This window comes from Protopterus annectens, chromosome 16.part0 (assembly GCF_019279795.1).
Source record: "Protopterus annectens isolate FY-2018-M chromosome 16.part0, PAN1.0, whole genome shotgun sequence".
NCBI lineage: Eukaryota > Metazoa > Chordata > Ceratodontiformes > Protopteridae > Protopterus > Protopterus annectens.
The window spans coordinates 849,531,283-849,549,763 of NC_056750.1; the positions used below are offsets into that span (position 1 = coordinate 849,531,283).

An 18,481-nucleotide genomic window follows, 5' to 3' on the forward strand; every position below is an offset into this window, starting at 1 on the left:
AGGCAGATATTACAGAGTCCCTGACTCTCACAAATTCCTTTAGAAAAGCCCTGTTGCTGACCCTGAAACTATTTCCCAGGGTCCCAAAGGGGGTAAAGGCCTCTACAGCAAAAAATCTAGTCCCCTCTGATAAAGATTCCAGGGCATTAGACAGATGGGGAAAGAAAGTATACACATCTGCAACTTTAGCAATGAGAGCACTAAATTGCCAGTTTCACATGCTTAAATATCAGCAATATTTGATGTCTCAGTTGAAACAAAAATTGCTTCCAAGTTCAGATCTTCCTAACTATAAGGAAATGCAGGATTTATTGCATGCAGCTGAACAAGTGGGAAAACATACTTTGCAATGTGGTTTTGATTCCTTAGAGGCCTCCTGTAGAGCAGCAGTTACAGGGTCCGTCATTAGAAGGCATGCTTGGTTAAAAGAACAGACCTTGCCAGATCATGTCAAAGCAAAGTTATTGGATGCACCCTTGCAGCAGGATGTTTTATTTGGAGTTAAGGGAGAAGAGGTATTAAAGAAAATGGAGGATAAAGCAAAATCTATGCAAACTGTGAAGGATTTCTTACAGGTTCAGCCTCCTCGATTTAGCAGAAATTGGCCAACAAAGAATTGGTCCTTTCCAGTTTCAGGCAGACCTCAAAGGGGCAGATACAGACGTCCAAGAGGCAGAGGTCGACCACAAGGTACTTACAAGCCTTGACAATGGGGTACTTCAACACAGAAAGAAGGGGAAGACAGGCCTCAACCTTATAAAAAACAGACCCAATGACTTCTCACGGTAGCTGCCAAACATCTCTCTCTTGGCAGCCCCCTTGGGGGGAAAACTGACACTTTTTAGTCACAATTGGCATTTAATCACCAGAGACAAATGGGTTCTCAATATTGTGTCTCAAGGTTACATGTTCCACTATCGCACTCTGCCAAGGTTAAAAGGAATGCCAAACCTGCCACCAAATCAATGGGCAGAGGCTCAAAGGCAAATTACAGCACTCATGGACATGAGAGCTATTCAAGAGGTACCAATTCAGGAGCAAGGACAAGGATTTTACTCAAGACTCTTTCTGGTTCCCAGAAAGGACAAAGCCTGGAGGCCCATTCTGGATCTTTCTTCTCTAAATACTTGCCTGGATGTTACAAAATTCAGAATGTTGACACTACAGCAGCTTCTTCCCATGCTGGGGAAGAAAGCTTGGCTAGTAACATTGGACCTCAATGAGGCATACCTGCATGTCCCTATCAGACAAAATTGCAGAAGATACCTCAGATTCTTAGCAGGTTCAATGCACTACCAATTCTCTGCACTGCCCTTTGGCTTATCTACTGCACCCAGGGTCTTTACAAAATGCCTGGCACCAGTAATTACATTTTGCAGACAAAAAGGAATTCAAATTTACCCATATTTGGACAACTGCCTTATTCAAGCAGAGAGCAAAGACATTCTTCTAAAGCATCTGGCGTTTGTAAAAAGACTGCTAATTTGCCTAGGGTACACAGTAAACGAAAAGAAATCAAACTAGTGCCCTCACAAGAGAGAATATTCCTGGGTGCCAGCTTAAATACAACGGCCCAGATGGCTTATCTCACGCCAGACAAGCAAGGACAACTGATTCAATATTTCCAAATAATGACAACAAAGACTCAACTCCCTGCAAGAAAAATTCTGCAGGCCTTGGGTTACATGGCATCTTGCATACTACTAATTCCATATGCAAAACTGCATATGAGGAAACTACAATGGTACCTAAAGTGTGTCTGGTCTCAACACTATCACAGATTGGAAAGAGTAATACCACTTATTCTTTGCCTTCAACAGGAGTTTCGATGGTGGGCTCAAGCCTGTCTCCTCAACAAGGGACAGCCTTTCACTTAACCCACAGCCAGGCAAACACTGACAACAGATGCTTCGGATTACGCCTGGGGTGCACACATGGCAGGAAAATGTATTCAGGGCAAGTGGAACGCAGAAGAAAGGCATCTTCACATCAATCAAAAAGAGATGCTAGCTGTACAAAATGCCCTTATAGCTTTCAAGAACTTTCTGCATCCAGGACAACGTCTTCTAAGGACAGACAACACCACAGTTATGTGGTACATAAACAAGCAAGGGGGCACTCATTCATATCCCTTCTGCAGACAAGCCATGACTTTGTGGAACACAGCTACAGCCTATCAAGTTCATCTGCAAGCACAATTCCTGCCAGGAGAGAAAAACACACTGGCAGACGACTTAAGCAGAAACATCATGGATCCGCACGAGTGGAAATTACATCCACAAATGTTCAGGATGATAACACAGAAATGGTGGAGCTTGGACATAGATCTGTTCGCATCCCCAATGAATTGCCAGCTACAGAAATTCTGCAGAAGGACTTACCACCCACAAGCATGGAAAGTGGATGCCCTCTCATTCAGCTGGAAAAACCTACAAGTATACGCTTTCCCACCACTGCCTCTCCTTTCAAAGGTACTCATAAAAACCAGACAAGAAAGGACAAAGATGATCCTGATTGCCCCAAACTGGCCTCGCCAGCACTGGTACCCAATCTTAAAGAACTTAGCACAAAAACCACCATGGATTTTGCCTCAAATCTCACAACTTCTGACTCAGCAAAACAATCAGATACTGCACGGCCACCTCAAGACTTTAAACCTGGCTGCATGGCAAATTCCTTAGTCAAGCAAACAATGCCTCTCTCCAAAGCTGTTATGGATGTCATTCTGGAGGCCAGAAGGCCTAGTACCAGGAAAGCATATTCGGATAAATGGAAGAGATTCTGTGCATGGAACCAGGTTCACAACCTTGACCCTCTTGTCCCAAATATTCCTCAGATACTACAATACTTGACTGAGATGCTGGACAAGGGCCTCTACTTTTCATCCATTAAGATCAATGCCTCTGCCATCTCTGCTAATTACAACACGGATCCACCTATTTTTTCTCATCCTTTGGTAAAACAGTACCTCAGAGGGGCTAAAAACATAAGACCGCCCCGTAGAGCACCAGCTCCAACTTGGGATCTCAACTTTGTCGTGGAGAAATTAACTTTACCTCCTTTTGAGCCAGCTAACTCAGCAGACTTAAGGTATGTCTCTTGGAAAACTGCTCTGCTCCTGGCAGTAACCTCAGCACAAAGAATTTCAGAATTACAGGCACTAATGGTAGTGGAACCCTTCATCATATTCCACTAAGACAGGGTGTCTTTAAGAACAAACCCTACTTTTATGCCAAAGGTGGTATCAAGTGTGGCTCTAAACCAAACTATTCACTTGCCAACTTTTTATCCAAATCCACAGAATAAAGGGGAGAGACTACTGCAATCCTTGGACATAACACAGGCAGTTACGCTTCTACTTGGACAAAACTAAAGCTCTCAGAAAAACTGAGCAATTGTTTGTATCATATGCTGCAGGAACACATGGGAAAGCCATTTCAAAACAGACCATTTAAAAATGGATAGGCCATTGCATATGTTTCTGCTATACACATCATGGGAAAACTGCACCTAACAACATTAGGTCTCATTCCACCAGGGCAACAGCCGCTTCAACTGCCTACCTCAGAGGAGTACCTACCAAGGACATTTTGGAAGCAGCAACTTGGAGTTCTGTATGTACCTTCACCAAGCATTACCATCTGCCTCTTTACTCTAAATCCAGAGCTGGCTTTGCCACTGCAGTTCTGCAGGGCCTTATAGCCACCCCAATGCCTTATAGAACCAGCCACCCTACCTCTGCTTTGGGATTCTACCCAAGTGTGATGACTGCAGCAGTGTAACATGATGAACATAGTACAGTTTTGTACCTAACCTAAATGTAGATGTTCGAGAGTATACACTGCTGCAGTCCAGGTTACCCTCCCTCCCTCCTTCCCCTCTTACTTGCTGTTACTTACCCTGGTATTCTACCCTTGTTGCCTATGGGAAGTATTTGCTGGTAACAAAGTATTTGATTGCTTTTCTTATATATGTTTTATTAGCAGTTTACATTGCCTACCTTTTTGGGGACACCTGACATCTGGGGCAAGAAAAACTGAAGAAAATGGCGTCTGCTGCATCTTGTATACCCCTGGCGCACTGACGTCTGGGAAGAAGCGACAGTAACCAACGCCGGACCAAGACTTTGGAACTCGGGCCGACTGCGGGACCACCTGATGGCAGGATAACCCAAGTGTGATGACTGCAGCAGTGTTATACACTCAAACATCTACATGTATGGTAGGTACAAAACTGTACTTTCTGCCTGCATACTTGGATGCCTTTAATACTGCATCTAAGAACCCAGACTCGTCCACCTGCCCCCAAGCATTAAGATCGCTTCTACAAGGTGCCAGATGGGCAGAAATCATTAATTAAACTACCCTGATAAGCAATCCAGGCTGCTTCCTTTGCCTCACTCCTACCCACTGATAAAGACAGCAGATCTAGGGATAGGATTGGTAAGAAGGTATACACCACCTCCACATTGGCTTTCAGAGCCATTAATTATCAGACGCACATGACTAAGTATGGTCTGGACTTGGTCTCTCAAGCCTCCTCCATGCTGGCTTTTATCCCTTACAGCACCATTAAATTTGACATTTCCTCCAAACTTTCTCTGGCTGCACAAGTAGCCAGACACACTATTAAATGCAGCTATGATGCTGCAGAAACAATTGCTCGCTCTGCAGCATCTGCTTCTGTTCTTGGAGATGCTCCTGGCTGAGACCACAGAATCTACCTGAAGACTTCAAGTCAAAGATCTTGGATGCCCCTTGGATCACAATTTCCTTTTTGGGAAGCAATCTGCAGACCTCTTCAAGAATCTGCAATAAAAGAAGTAAGGAATTGGTGTCCCCCATTCCCAAGTGCTACAGAAACTACCCTGCTAAAGCCACTTTTTTTAAGGCAAAACCCTACTCAGACTTTTACTTCCTCTTCCAGATCTAGAAGAGGGGCAAGAAGACCCACCACATCCAGACTGGCTGCCCCGCATCCTCAGCCCAGGCAACCCTTTCAGGACAGAGGAGGTCCCAACAAATCCGTGACTACCTTGCCCTCCTTCCCCCTTTCAGCACACCTTCTCCACTACCTCCCCTTCTGGCAAAGCATAGCCACGGACCAATGGGTACTATCCATAATCCAAAAAGGATATTTCCTCTCCTGGAAAGAAAAAAAAAACACCAGAGAGGCATCCCACCTCCACCCCCCCCAAAAAACAGCTACATCTCCTTCCACAAGTTTTAACAGACTTGCTGAAGCTGGGTACCATAGAACCTGTCCCTTCAGTACAGAAAGGAAATGGTTTCTACTACTGTCTCCTCCTGTTCCCCAAGAAAGACGGCCCTTGGAGACCCATTTTAGACCTTTCCTTCCTAAATCTTTACCTTCAGGTGCCCACCTTCAAAATGCTGTCACTTCCCACCCAGCTACCTTTTATACCAGCCAAGGCTTTCATGGCCACCTTCGACCAATAAGAGGGCTACCTACACACACCCATCAAGACTTCCCACAGAAGATTCCTGCATTTCTCTGAGCCCTCTTCTCATTTCCAGTTTACTGCATTACCCTTTGGTTTGTCCACTGCGCCTCCCCCCCCCCCCCCCCAGTATTGACAAAATGCCTAGCCCCAGCCATTTCCTTCTGCAGAACTCTGGGAATTCAGATTTACCCCTATCTGGATGACATCCTAATACTGGCAGAGTCAAAAGATACCCTCTCAGATCATCTGCACTTCATGTCTCATCTGCAGAATCTAGGGTACAACCTCAACCTTCCAAAGTCCTCCTTACCAGGACAAGATTTTTCTGGGTTGCAGGATCCGAACGGACAAAATGAAAGCCTTTCTCCCACAGGACAAGGTACTACTCTGACCTCCCACTTCAGGAAGATCCTACACTCTGACAGTAACTGCAAGGCAATTCCTTCTACTCCAGGGCTTTATGGCAGCAACCATCCCTATGCTACCACTGGCCAGAATGCATATGCACAAGCTGCAGTTGTACCTAAAAAAAAAAACATTTGGTCCCAGGACCTGCATCACTTGGAACAGGTAATTCCCTTCCTACCCTGTCTAAAGCAAGAAATCAGCTGGTGAATCCAGCAAGTCCAGCTAAACCCGGGACTTGCACTTCAGCCCCCCCAACCCAAGTAATGCATACAGATGCCTCAGATTCAGGTTGGGGTGCAACAATGGCATCTTACAGGGTTCAAGCAAACTGGCACCCTTCCTTAAAGGCCAAACACATCAATGTCATAGAAATGACAGCAGTCTTCTTAGCTCTAAAAACTTTTTTCCCCTCTGCTTCTACTAGGGGTGGTTCTAATAGTAACAGACAATACCACTGTAATGTGGTACCTTAACAGACAGGGAGTGACAAAGGCATATCAGCTGCGTAGACTAACCCTGCTGATATGGAACCTAACCTGTCGCCACAAGTTGTCCCTGCAGGCACCCTTCATCCCCTCGCAAGACAGCAAGCAAACAGATCTCCTAAGCAGGACATCCTCTCCACAACACGAATGGATGCTGGGCAGGACTGTCTTGTTTTTCTGCCAGTGGGGCACTCCTCAAATAGACGTGTTCGCCTCCCCCAGAACAGGCAGCTCCAGACCTTCTGCTCAAAGACCTACTGCCCTCTAGCCTGGAGAGTAGACGCTTTCAACATCTCCTGGGAGACTAAGTTTCTTTATACCTCCCCCCCCCCCCCTTCCCACTGATTCAGAAAGAAACGAAAATCTTATTGACTCCCTACTGTCCAAGGCAGCACTGATTCCCCCTACTTCACCATCTAGCCAAGGGCAGTCACTACAAGTTACCCTACAAGATGGACCTCCTCACACAAGAAAAAAGAACACTCCTCCACCCACACTTGCAGATGTTGTCCCTGACACTGAGGGTGATAAACTTTTTTTTTTTTAAAACAGGTTTATTGTTTTAACATACAAGAGAAATATCATAACAATTTTATACAAGTAATTAAAAATAAATATGATTATAACATTCAACAAAACAAGTATTTACAAAGACATCCACTACAATCAGATCAATTAATTAAACTAAAATACCATGCTATTGAAATTAGGATTTTTTTAACAAATTTTGTAAATTATCCCATACAATATAATAAGATGTTTTTCTAGTTGTTCTTGACCTAATTGTGTTTATTTCCATATGGCACACTATATTCATAACATTTTTAAATTCATTGAACGAAGGAGGTGTATCTGAAATCCAATTTCTGGTTATTATTTTCCTAGCCGCTGCTAAAATAGACCATAACAAGGGAAGCTTAACCTTTTTAACACTTTGAGCTACTGGTGTGTTGAATAATATAAGAGATTTAGAAATAATGAAATTATCTGTAAAAGAGCCTGCAAAAATTCATTAACTGATTTCCAGTATTCTTTCAATTTTATACAGTCATAAAACATATGGGCCCAGTCAGCATTAATTTCTACATTACATCTCTTACATAGATTATCTTTATTATTTATTTTACTCATCATCAAAGGTGTATAAAAGATCTATGTAAAAATTTCCATGTATAAAGTCTCCAGACAATGGAAGACGTAGTTCTATAAGCAGATTCCAATATATATTGTTTATCTTGTTGATTTGGTGGGTCCCCATTAATAGAAGTGAAATAATTCCAGTATGTATCTACACTGTAAAGTTTCTTGTCTGATAATTTTATGTATGTATGAAAGTTTACCTTTATCAGAAACTTTGTTGTAAATTTAATATCAAGTAATCAATCAGTGTTGGAATAGATTCTTTAACTGTTATAGACATTAGATCTATTCTATCAATGAGATGTTGTCTAAAGGTCTGAACCTCTAACCAGCAAGTTTCTCTTAGATCAAATTCTTGTTTTAAGAAATCTAGATTTTTAACTTTATTACCAGATATCAACTGATACCAGTACTTTAGATTATCTATAGCTAAATGAGTTCCTTCAGAAGTAGATAACAAAAGCATACCCTGAGTATACATTATAGGGAATATAATAAAATTCCATTCCCTATACTTAGGGTGCATGAATATAAAGTTACGATAGCCAATAATAATATTTAATGGGTAACAAACCATATGTTTAGGTGTAATAGGTGAAGTACAAAATTCCTTTAGTAACCATAACATGGAGTTATTTACAATCATATTTTTATGTGTTAAGGAGATTTTCATGAAGTGCATACTAATTGGCTCCCAATAATCTTTCCATTTTGTGACATATGATTGATCTATTAATAAAGTAATAAATTTTACAATAGAAGAAATAGTATATAAATTAAAGTCTGGAAAAGAAATACCCCCTTGAGACCAGCTAGTAGTACGTTTCTTTAATGCAATCCTAGGTCTGTTAGGTGCCCATAGGAAATTTAACATGAGTGTATTCAGTTTCTTGATAATTATTTTTGTAGGTGGAAGTATTATTGATTGTATTAAGTATAAAATCTTGGGGACTATTATCATTTTAATAATTGTAAGTCTCTCCTCCATAGTAAAAAACATATTATTCCAGGTATTAAAAAGATTTTGTATATTATGAAAACAGGTATTATAATTATTATATATAATAGATTTAATATCTTTAGATAGTATTATACCTAAATAAGTTATCTGACCTGAATTGGGTACATATTTAGTAAAATTACTAATGAGAATATTTTTTTGTGTATATATAGGTAGTATTGTAGTTTTTTCTTCATTGAATATTAAACCAGAAATACTTTTAAAATTCATCATTTTATCAAATAGAGACTGCATAGAAGAATTAGATCCTGCTGATGTAATTAGAACATCATCTGCAAAAAGTTGAATTTTGGATGTTGTATTTTCATCTATTTCAAAACCCTCTATGTCAGTACTGTTTCTGATCAAATTAGCCCAAGGCTCCATTACTAAAGTGAATAATGGTGGAGAAAGTGGACATCCTTGTTTTGTACCTTTAAGAATGGGTATTTTTTGTGAAACATATGTTCCTACCTTAATATAAGCCAACGTTCCTTTATATAAATGCTCAATTAGATTTACAAATGCATCTGAGAAGTTTGTGCACTTCAGTAAGGTAAACAGGTAGTCCCAACTTACTGAATCAAATGCTGAACTTATATCAAGACTAATAAGTGTTAAATCTTTCTTTTTCCTATTTGCAAAATCAATTAATGTTAAAGTTCTTCTTATATTATCAAAAGTATTTCTATTTACAATGAAGCCTGTCTGATCTATATCTATAATGCCGGGAATGGTTGTCTTCAATCTATCAGCAAAAATACTCATAAACATTTTATAATCAACATTAAGTAATGAGATGGGCCGATATGAAGTAAATCTAGTTGGATCTTTATTAGGTTTTAAAATTGGCGAAATAAATGTATATTGCCAAGATGGGGGTTATTAACTCAGTTTGGGCCAAAATAAAAACCTTATGTATTAATGAATATGTACTTTTAGAAAGGATTTTATATATCTCTGGTATAATACCATCATTACCCGGTGCTTTGTTTGGTTTAAGCTTATTTATTTGTGTAATAACCTCTGTATATGAAATACTTTTGTCCAATAGTTTAATCTGTTGCTTATTAAGCTTTTTATTCATGTTTGTGGTTATAAACTCCTTTATTTTATCTTTAGGTTCCATGTTAATGTTATTATTGTTAATATTGTGAAAGTGATTTCTAAATTCATCTAATATTTCTGGTAGACTAGAAACATTTTTCTTTTTCCTTAGAGAAAAGATTTCTTTGATATGGTTTTGTTTATTCAACCTTTTTGTTTTATTTTTAAGTCTATAAGTATTTGGGGCTTATTGAGTAAGACAAAAACTTGTATTTCTCTAGAGTTATTTTAACTTTATGAGTTAAAATTTCTTTGCATTTGTCATTTAGTTTGTTTATTTCTTCAATGACTTTCTTATCCATAATATTTTCTTTATTATTATGTTTATAAGAGTCTAATTTACTTTGAATATCTAACGATTCCTTATCCCAAGATTTCCTTTTATTATTATACCATCTTATACTTTGTCCATATAGATATGATTTTAAGGCATCCCAAACATAGACAATGGAGACTTCAGGAGTATTATTTATGTCTAGAAAATGTTATACTTCTGAAAGTATATATTCTTTATAGTCTTTTAGTTGAGTTAAGTATGCTGGTATCCTTTTGATCTGAACATTATGAGTATTTTTATCATGAATTCAAAAACAATTGAATTATGATCAGATATAGGACATGAAATTATTTTGGAATTAATTAAATCTGTTACCATCTGGTTAGAAATAAAGACCCTATCTATTTTTGAATAAGTTTTGTATCTGTTAGAAAAAATGGTGTATGGTAATTATTTTGAATCTATCTGATTATTAATATCATTCAAATGATAAGAATTAGCAAAATCATTTAAATGTTTTGCATTAGATGTAATTCTTCTTTTTCCTATAGTGGTAGTATCACTTTCATGTAGTATACAATTAAAGTCACCAGCTAAGATAATATCTCCTATAGAGAATGATATAATCTTATCAAGAGGATGTTTCACTGTATTAATGCCAATTCCAGGTATCCAATATACATTAATTAAAGTGCAAGTCTTCCCATTAATTTGTATTGTAACCATACAAAACATTCCTTTGTCATCCTGATAAGACTTAATGGTTTTAGGAATAGGCATACTTTTATTCCATAAAATAGCCACTCCTCTTTTTTTCTGAGTGTGCTCTGAACTAACCAATACTGTATATTTGTTTGTGGCTAGTTTATCAATATCTTTTTTCAAGAGATGTGTTTCTTGCAGGAAGACTAAGTTGGCCTTATGTAAATTAATGTATCTTATTAGGCTTGCCCTTTTACACGGATTATTCAATCAATTAACGTTTAAAGAAATTCCTTTTAAAGATGTCATTTGGCATTTTTAAAACTTAAGAATCTTATGATCAAAATAACAACATAAGTAATGTTACATCTCCTCCTTTAGGTGTACCTTTAAATATAGCTGTATTTATTGAATCTCTTATGAGATTTTGTATAGGATTCAATTTTGTTTGTAGTGACAATGAGTGTACAAAATATATTGTGGATGTCAAAACTATATACATATAACAATGAACAAGTGAAAATAATGTAAGGATTAAACCTTGCATCCAGCCTGGAGTTAAAAAACTCCAACCTAGAGTAGTATTTGCCACTCAAGTTAACCCCCTACCCTAAGCAGCAGCACCTCAGCTACCACCTTATCAATTTAATACTGGTTATATTTAACTTAAATTAACAGCTTTCAATTCAATTATCTAGCAAGACAAGACTACACATTTGATAAAACAGCATCATATAAACTAAAATAAACTTTTTTTAAAAAAACTATTCATACTACTATATACATCTATGTAATATAATACACTTGTATTCAAATAGCATTCAAATAAACTTGATATTAGGAACCAAGAGGAGAGAGAGAAATAAAAGACATGAAAGAGGGAGAGAGAGTGAAAGAAAGAGAGAGAAAGTATGTAAAAATAAGTTCTAACATTCATTTAAATGAAAAACTTTGGCTAATATGGTTCAGACATTACATATATTAAGATGCATCTATTTTCTGTCATGTAAATGCAGTTAACAGCTTCCAGAAAAAAAAACTTGAATTGCTTGTATATGAGCATTTTACTCATGCTCATTATTGTCAATAGAATAAAATATTACATTTATAGAAGTTGTTATAAATCATACTGCATAGTTATGCAAATTCTCAGAAACACTTGCATTATTGTAAAAAAAAAAAAAAAAAACATCTGCATTTTGTATGTCTATACTACTGCTTTAAAATATATCACAAGACAATTTCTTCCAGAATAGAGTTATAAAGTTATTTATGCTTGTCAATCAGATGAATTAAATGAGTTATAGTAATGTATATGTTTGGAACATAAGTTTTGAACACCGATTAGTATGCTGCAGTCAGGTAGATTTTCAAAAACACTTGAATAAATGTTTCATTTTCTATGCCTTCTAAAATAAGACATTTACTTACTACAAGAAACTGCATCATTTAAAATCATTATAATTGACATATTTTATGAATTATAACATAGATATTTAAGTAATTATATAAAATAACTCACATTTAAATGTCAAAGAGTTCACTTTCCTTCACATAGTCACAGTTGCATCAGTTCTATTTCCTGGTAGAATGTTCTTCCTGAATCTGTGATGTGTCAGTGTGATAATTGGGTCAAAGGTCAGGTTAACTGCTTTCAGCTTCTCTGTGAGAATTCTGAGAGTTGAAGCTTTTGAAACAGCATGAGGACACTGTTCATGAAGTAGCCCACATCCCAGATTGTCTCCCTTAACATTTTGGCGGGAAACTTGTTAAAAACTAGTGACAAACATTCATTTAGCAGTGTTAATGCATCTAAACATGACAAAACCTTCATGATGTACCCCACAGGTTACTACAGCCTCTATGCAAGTGAAATCAAGCCCAAAGTTATTAATAGGTAATAAAACTCAATATCACTGTCCCAACTCAATTCTATGCAAATCTCATTATTTACTGTGTCTATATGATCAAAAGCATTTCTATATATACAATGGAATATTACTTACTGTTTATATTAATAGAGTTAAAAATAAAACACATTATTTACTATTGTTTAGTTCTAATTATTATTAGTTAAAGCATGACATATTATTTACAAACAAGCATAAGCAGTATAATCAAGAAAGTATAATTAGGAATAGCATTTGAAGAACATATAAACTTTTTACAAGGAATAAATATGTTATTATTCTATTTATCATATTTTCATTACTCTTCTCTCCCTGCCCTCCCCCACCCTTTACCCACTACATAATCTAAATAGAATGTCATTGTTTAAACAAAGAAAAGAAGGAAAGGAGAAAAAAAAGGAAAAAAAATGTATCTAATTACTGACCTTACTTCTCTTTTTCAGAAAGAGAAACAAATTGAATAATAGTTTATTAGTTCCTCAGATATTTTGACTGGTTATGAAACAAAACATTTCTTTGCACACAGAGAATAACTTTGATTAAATCTTTTTCAGAACATTTGTGGCTTTCTGGAAATGCAGGAACTATATTTAAAAAGATTAATAATGCAGTAAAATGATGGGAGAAAAAAAAGAAAAAAAACATAGAACAAATCATTTGTTCTTTAGTCTCTTCTTCCTCTCAGAAGTCTTCCACGAAGTTTCAGTTGCCAGTCTCTTTAATGAAGGGACTAGCCCATTCCATTTCCTCTATTTTATCCAAAATCTTATTTTTTTTGATAAACAGTAAAGCAGAGTCTAAGTCATCAAAAATTTTAGGACCATCAGGAAGGAAGATTTTTAACTTGGCAGGAAACAGAAGGTATGTTTTAAACTGTGCTTTTTTAAGCTCCCTTATTAGTGGCAGAAAAATTTTTCTTTTAGCTATTACCATGGGAGAATAGTCATTGTCAAAACGCACAGTTGTCTCATTAAACTTAACAGGAGCTTTAGCCCAAGCAGATTTAAGAACCATCTCTTTATCAAAAGATGATAGAAATCTAACTATAACTGATCTAGGATAGTTTTTGTTAGAGTTAGTATTAGCTATAGATCTATGTGCTCTTTCAATACCAAAAGAGAATGCTTCTGGTAAGTCTAAAGTTTTAGGGAGCCATGTTGTTAAAAAAGAAGTAATATTGTTACCTTCAATATTTTCTGGCAGTCCAAAAATCCTAATGTTATTGCGCCTAGATCTATTTTCCAAGTCATCCAGCTTTGTTTGTAAGTGTGTATTTTGTTTCAGCAGAAACTCAATGTTGATTTCCTCTTCTTGGATTCTATTTTCCATGTCATTCACAGCTTCTTCTATGCCTGTCATCTGGATCTTCTGTTGTTGCAGGTCTGTATGTAACAAGTCTATTTGTTTTGTAGTTTTTTCTATGAAGGTATCAATTTTAGTATCCATTTTATCCATCTTAGCAGTAAGTTGCTGGATTATAGTTATCAGAGACTGAAGTTCTTTCTTGATGCTGGAGTCCTGAGAATTTGTCTTACTGGAACTCATTTCAGACCGATAAACTGACAGGAAAATTTCCAATGTGATTTCTGACAGGAATATTGTTAAAATTTCCTTTCTTTTTTAGATATAGTTCAAGAACTATAAAAAACAAATATATTTAGAAAGAAAATTACTTCAAAAATTAATTTTTTAAGTAATTAATTCCTGTCAGTGTAATGAAATTGGTGGAGCTGAAGAAATCTGCTGCTATCCTGTGTTCATCCTTGGCCACGCCCCTCGAGGGTGATAAACTTTTGATCCCATTTAGACACCACTACTCAGAGGACGTGCTTTGTCCACAGGGAGGCCAGGAAACCTACAACAAGAAAATCATACCTAGCTAAATGGAAAGATTTACTAAGTGGTGTCTAAACAAGGAAAGGGACCCTTGCATTGCTGATCCCCCCCCCATTCTTTCTTGTGTGTCAATTGATAAAAAGTGGACTTTCCTATTCAGTGAAAGTACACCTTTCTGCATTAACAGCCTGCTTGTCTCTTGATCCCCCCTTGCTAGCCAGGCTAGACGTAAAACTTTTCCTTAAAGGGGTGTTGCACATGAGACCTCCAAAGAAGCCTATCCCTCCACCCTGGGACCTTAACTACATCCTGGCTTACCCAACATCCTTTTGAACCTGCTGGGACATCTTCCCTACGGATATGTACATGGAAAACCGTTGTCCTAGTGGCTATCACATCAGCCAGAAGGGTTTCAGAGCTGCAAGCCTTAATGGCTTCCCCCCTACACCACCTTCCACAAGGACAGGGTCACCCTGAGAATTAATCCCTCCTTTATGCCCAAGGTAGTCAATGACTGGTTTCTAAACCAATCTGTCCACTTAACCGCTTTTTATCCCTCTACCACAAATGAAGGGGAGGGGATACTCCACTCCCTGGATATACACAGGCAACTAAGACTTTACCTGGACAAAACTAAATCCATTAGGAAATCTAAACAGCTTTGTTTCCTTCCACCCCAGAGCAGTGGGCAAGGCAGTCTCCAGACAAACCATCACATGTTGGATCATGAGAGCCATTTGTCTCTGCTACTCCCACTACCCCAGTAAAAGCCAGTTCTACAAGGGCAATGACCACCTCCATGGCTTTCCTAAAAGGTCTGGACACGGCTTCCATTATGGAAGCAGTCACATGGTCCACTATTCACACTTTCAGCAAACATTACAAGCTACACCAAGTCTCCAGAGCACGTGCAGGATTCGCCAGACCAATCCTACAGGGCTTTGTAGAATCCTCTTCTACTTTCGCCACCCTGTCATCCAACTAAGCTGTGGTACTCTCCCGCAACTGGACTACTGCAACATAGGAGTAGAAGGGCATAGAATAGTTGTGTAAAATCTTACCATAACCATAGATGTCCTTCTCTTCCATGTTGCAGTATTCCTTCCCACCCACCAGTAACCCCGTCTTCATTCTCCTTTCATCCCAGCTTCACCCTGGATCTATCTGTGCAATAGAAAGACCCCAGGGTCCCATACCTGAAACCACTGGCATCTTCTCCTACTGGGCCTTCTACTCTACCTGCTGAACTTCATGATGTTGTTCGTGTTTCACTGTTGCAGTCATCACACTTGGGTTATCTGCCTGCAGGTAGCCCTCAGTCAGCCCGAATACCAGAAACGTAGTATTTCTGCGTCAGTTGCTGTCCGCTTCAGGACTGACGTCAGGTCGTCAGGTGTATAAAAACAGGCAGCTGACGCCATTATATCAGTCTTTCTTGCCAAGGAGCCCAAAGCAGAAGCAGTTCGCATGAGTGCCGGTCAGCCGCTACCTGAGTTTTCGTTTACGAATTGAATCATCCTGAAGTCTTCTAAAGCTAAGTACCCCGTTGGTGATCCTTTTTTCTTGCTCTAACCGATGTCAGAAAAAATTAATTGTCTTGCCTGTGGAAAATAAATACTACACCAAGATTTTAATTCTTACTGCATCACCTGTTTAGGCGCAGACCATGACATACCTGTGTGTCGGTTTTGTGCCTTGTTCCAATGCTCCGAACCATTCATCTTCGGGCCCTTATTGTCACTAAATACTTTCGTTCTTGATCTCCATATTCCGAAATGGCTTCGGTAAGCCATCCGACTACCGATTTATTCTGAAAAAACGTAAAGATTAAAAACAGGCACAGATTGCACAGGTCCAAAGCTGCCGACGACGCTTCCGTTAAGCTAGTCACCAGTTCACCCGGTACTCAGTGATGAGGGGCTTTTGCAACCCCTGATGCCTGCTTCAATGGATTCCCAGGCCTCTACCGAGACCCATTCTAAGTCCGGTATGCCGTGAGACTCTTCTTCGACTATGGAACCTGCAGATGTCTCTACCTTGGATGGGTCTGGAGCCGCTGAGCTCATTTGCATATATCCCATGAGGCTTCTGACGCAAGAAGTTTAAGGTATCACAGCTTGAAGTCTAGCTTTGCTAGATTTTTCTTTGTGTTTTTTAACCAGTTGGTTTTCTATGTGACCTTTTTACTCATTGTTTTAGTTTGTTAGTTGGGATATTTTGTAGACACCCTAATGTTTCTGGATATCAGCTGGGCAATCCTGCGTTTCCAGAGATCAAACATTCCTCCTATGCTGTGCTGATGATGTCATAAGAAGGCAGAAACATGGATATCCACAGCTAAAGGGGGTTGGCTTTAATGCCCTGAAATTGTCCATAAATGGACTTAAAAATGAAAGTAAAAGAAAAAGTCATGGACATTCAGAATTGCCATTTAGCTGAAACACCTTATATCCTTAAAGGGTGATTTGCGTATATCCCATGAGGCCTCTGACTCGAGAGGTTTAAGGTATCACACAGCTAGAAGTCAGTCAGTATCACTGAAAAAATCTTCTAAGGATCTGGCCCAGCATTTTGAAGTTTAGTGTGAGGTACTGCTGCTGCTGATGATGGTTACAATAACTGACATACTATTGAATATCTGCAGTTGTGACAAATGACCACTGTTTCAGTACTGTGCTTCTCCAAGGTAGTTCTGTGACCCTTAAATCACTGAGGCTTAATTTCCTTTAAGAGCCATTTTGAAATAAATTGGTATGGCTGTACTTGCTGTGCTGCTTCATGTCGCTGGAAAAGGGAGTGAGTTTTGCAGCTGATCTGTGACAAACATTGAGGCAGATTTGGGGAGACTTCTTACTTGTATGTTGAAAAAACCCAGCTTTATGGTGATATGCAGAGCTGGCTGCCCAGCTGTGCACAGAATGAGTTTGGATGCTAAACTCTGCAGGGTATTATGTGATGCATTAATTAGAAAGGCATATGGACCAGGGTTTTTATTTCACAGTCATCTTTGCAGTCCTTTAACTGTTTACATTGATAGGATAAATCATTCTTTTATGTTTTCCTGCATGTAACAAACTTGTGTGGAAACTTGCAAGTTTATCACAAAGTCTAGTAGATATTGTCTGCAAATACCATTGATGTATGCTTTTGAGTGACATACTGTTTTCCTGTTTTTAGCAGCGTTTTGCTACAGACTTGGACTGAAGGTTTGGCTGAGGGAGTGTGGGAAGGGCCATGTCCTAAAACTTCTCACAGATTGTTACAACCAGTCCCAACTAGCAGGAGAGCACAGACCATACCAAATGACTGGCCTTGGCCAGAATCAACTCAGAACTGGAAATATTGGTAAGGAAAAAGTTGCCTTTTAAACGCAATGCACAGATGGGTATGTGAAATGAGACTTAACATGCAGAGACTTGATTCAGTGAGTGAATGTCAGTGAAACCATCTCCAAGGGTTACTGTTTATAGTAGTACTGAGTTGGACTGTAAGCATGCATGGTTGAGAGCCTTGCAAGTTGAGACCACCTTTCCTGTTTATGTACACATTACTTTGTAAGTCATGCCACTCATACCTCTATCTCTTAGAACAAGAAATCTGGATAAAGCCATAAATAATTGTGGGACAAAGGCCCAAAAATAGACATCTTTTTAAATATCCCTCTTACAAACTTAGAAATTTGATAGAATAACAGTTTTTTGCATTACAATGAATTTTCTAAAAGGTATTAAGTCTAAAACTGAGATGTATGTCATTATTTTCTAATTTGTCTTTAATGATTTGCCACTAATTTGCCAGAAAACCACAGTTTTATGAAAAACGGACCAAAAATATGAGGCAAAAATCTGGACATTCTGTGAAAGTCTGTACAGTTGAATTCTCATGGATGTACATTCATTTGATATCCTGTGTCTCACTGAAATATGGCACAAGCCATCTATACAAGACAATGAAGTTATTCCACCAGGGTACAGTATCTTGAGACTAGACCAAAAAGCTAAGAAGGATGGCGGAGTAGCTATACTATACAAATCTGGATTACAGGTGACCTCTGTAGACTCTAAACCCCTTCTAACTAGTAATGCAGAAATCCTTATCTCCAAGATTCAACTCAATAAATGTAAATCCATCTACATTATTGCTGTCTACCTT

The 18,481-nt window shown here is 38.3% G+C and overlaps 1 protein-coding gene across 1 annotated transcript in view; it reads left to right on the forward strand.

Moving 5' to 3' along the window:
* The window catches only part of PRRC2B (proline rich coiled-coil 2B), a 3,584,159-nt gene that overhangs the window by 2,983,280 nt on the left and 582,398 nt on the right, over positions 1-18,481 (forward strand). Inside the window, exon 28 of the mRNA XM_044058194.1 lies at positions 17,507-17,674. Within this exon, the coding sequence (XP_043914129.1) occupies positions 17,507-17,674 (168 nt within the window). The remainder of the gene's footprint in view (positions 1-17,506; positions 17,675-18,481) is intronic.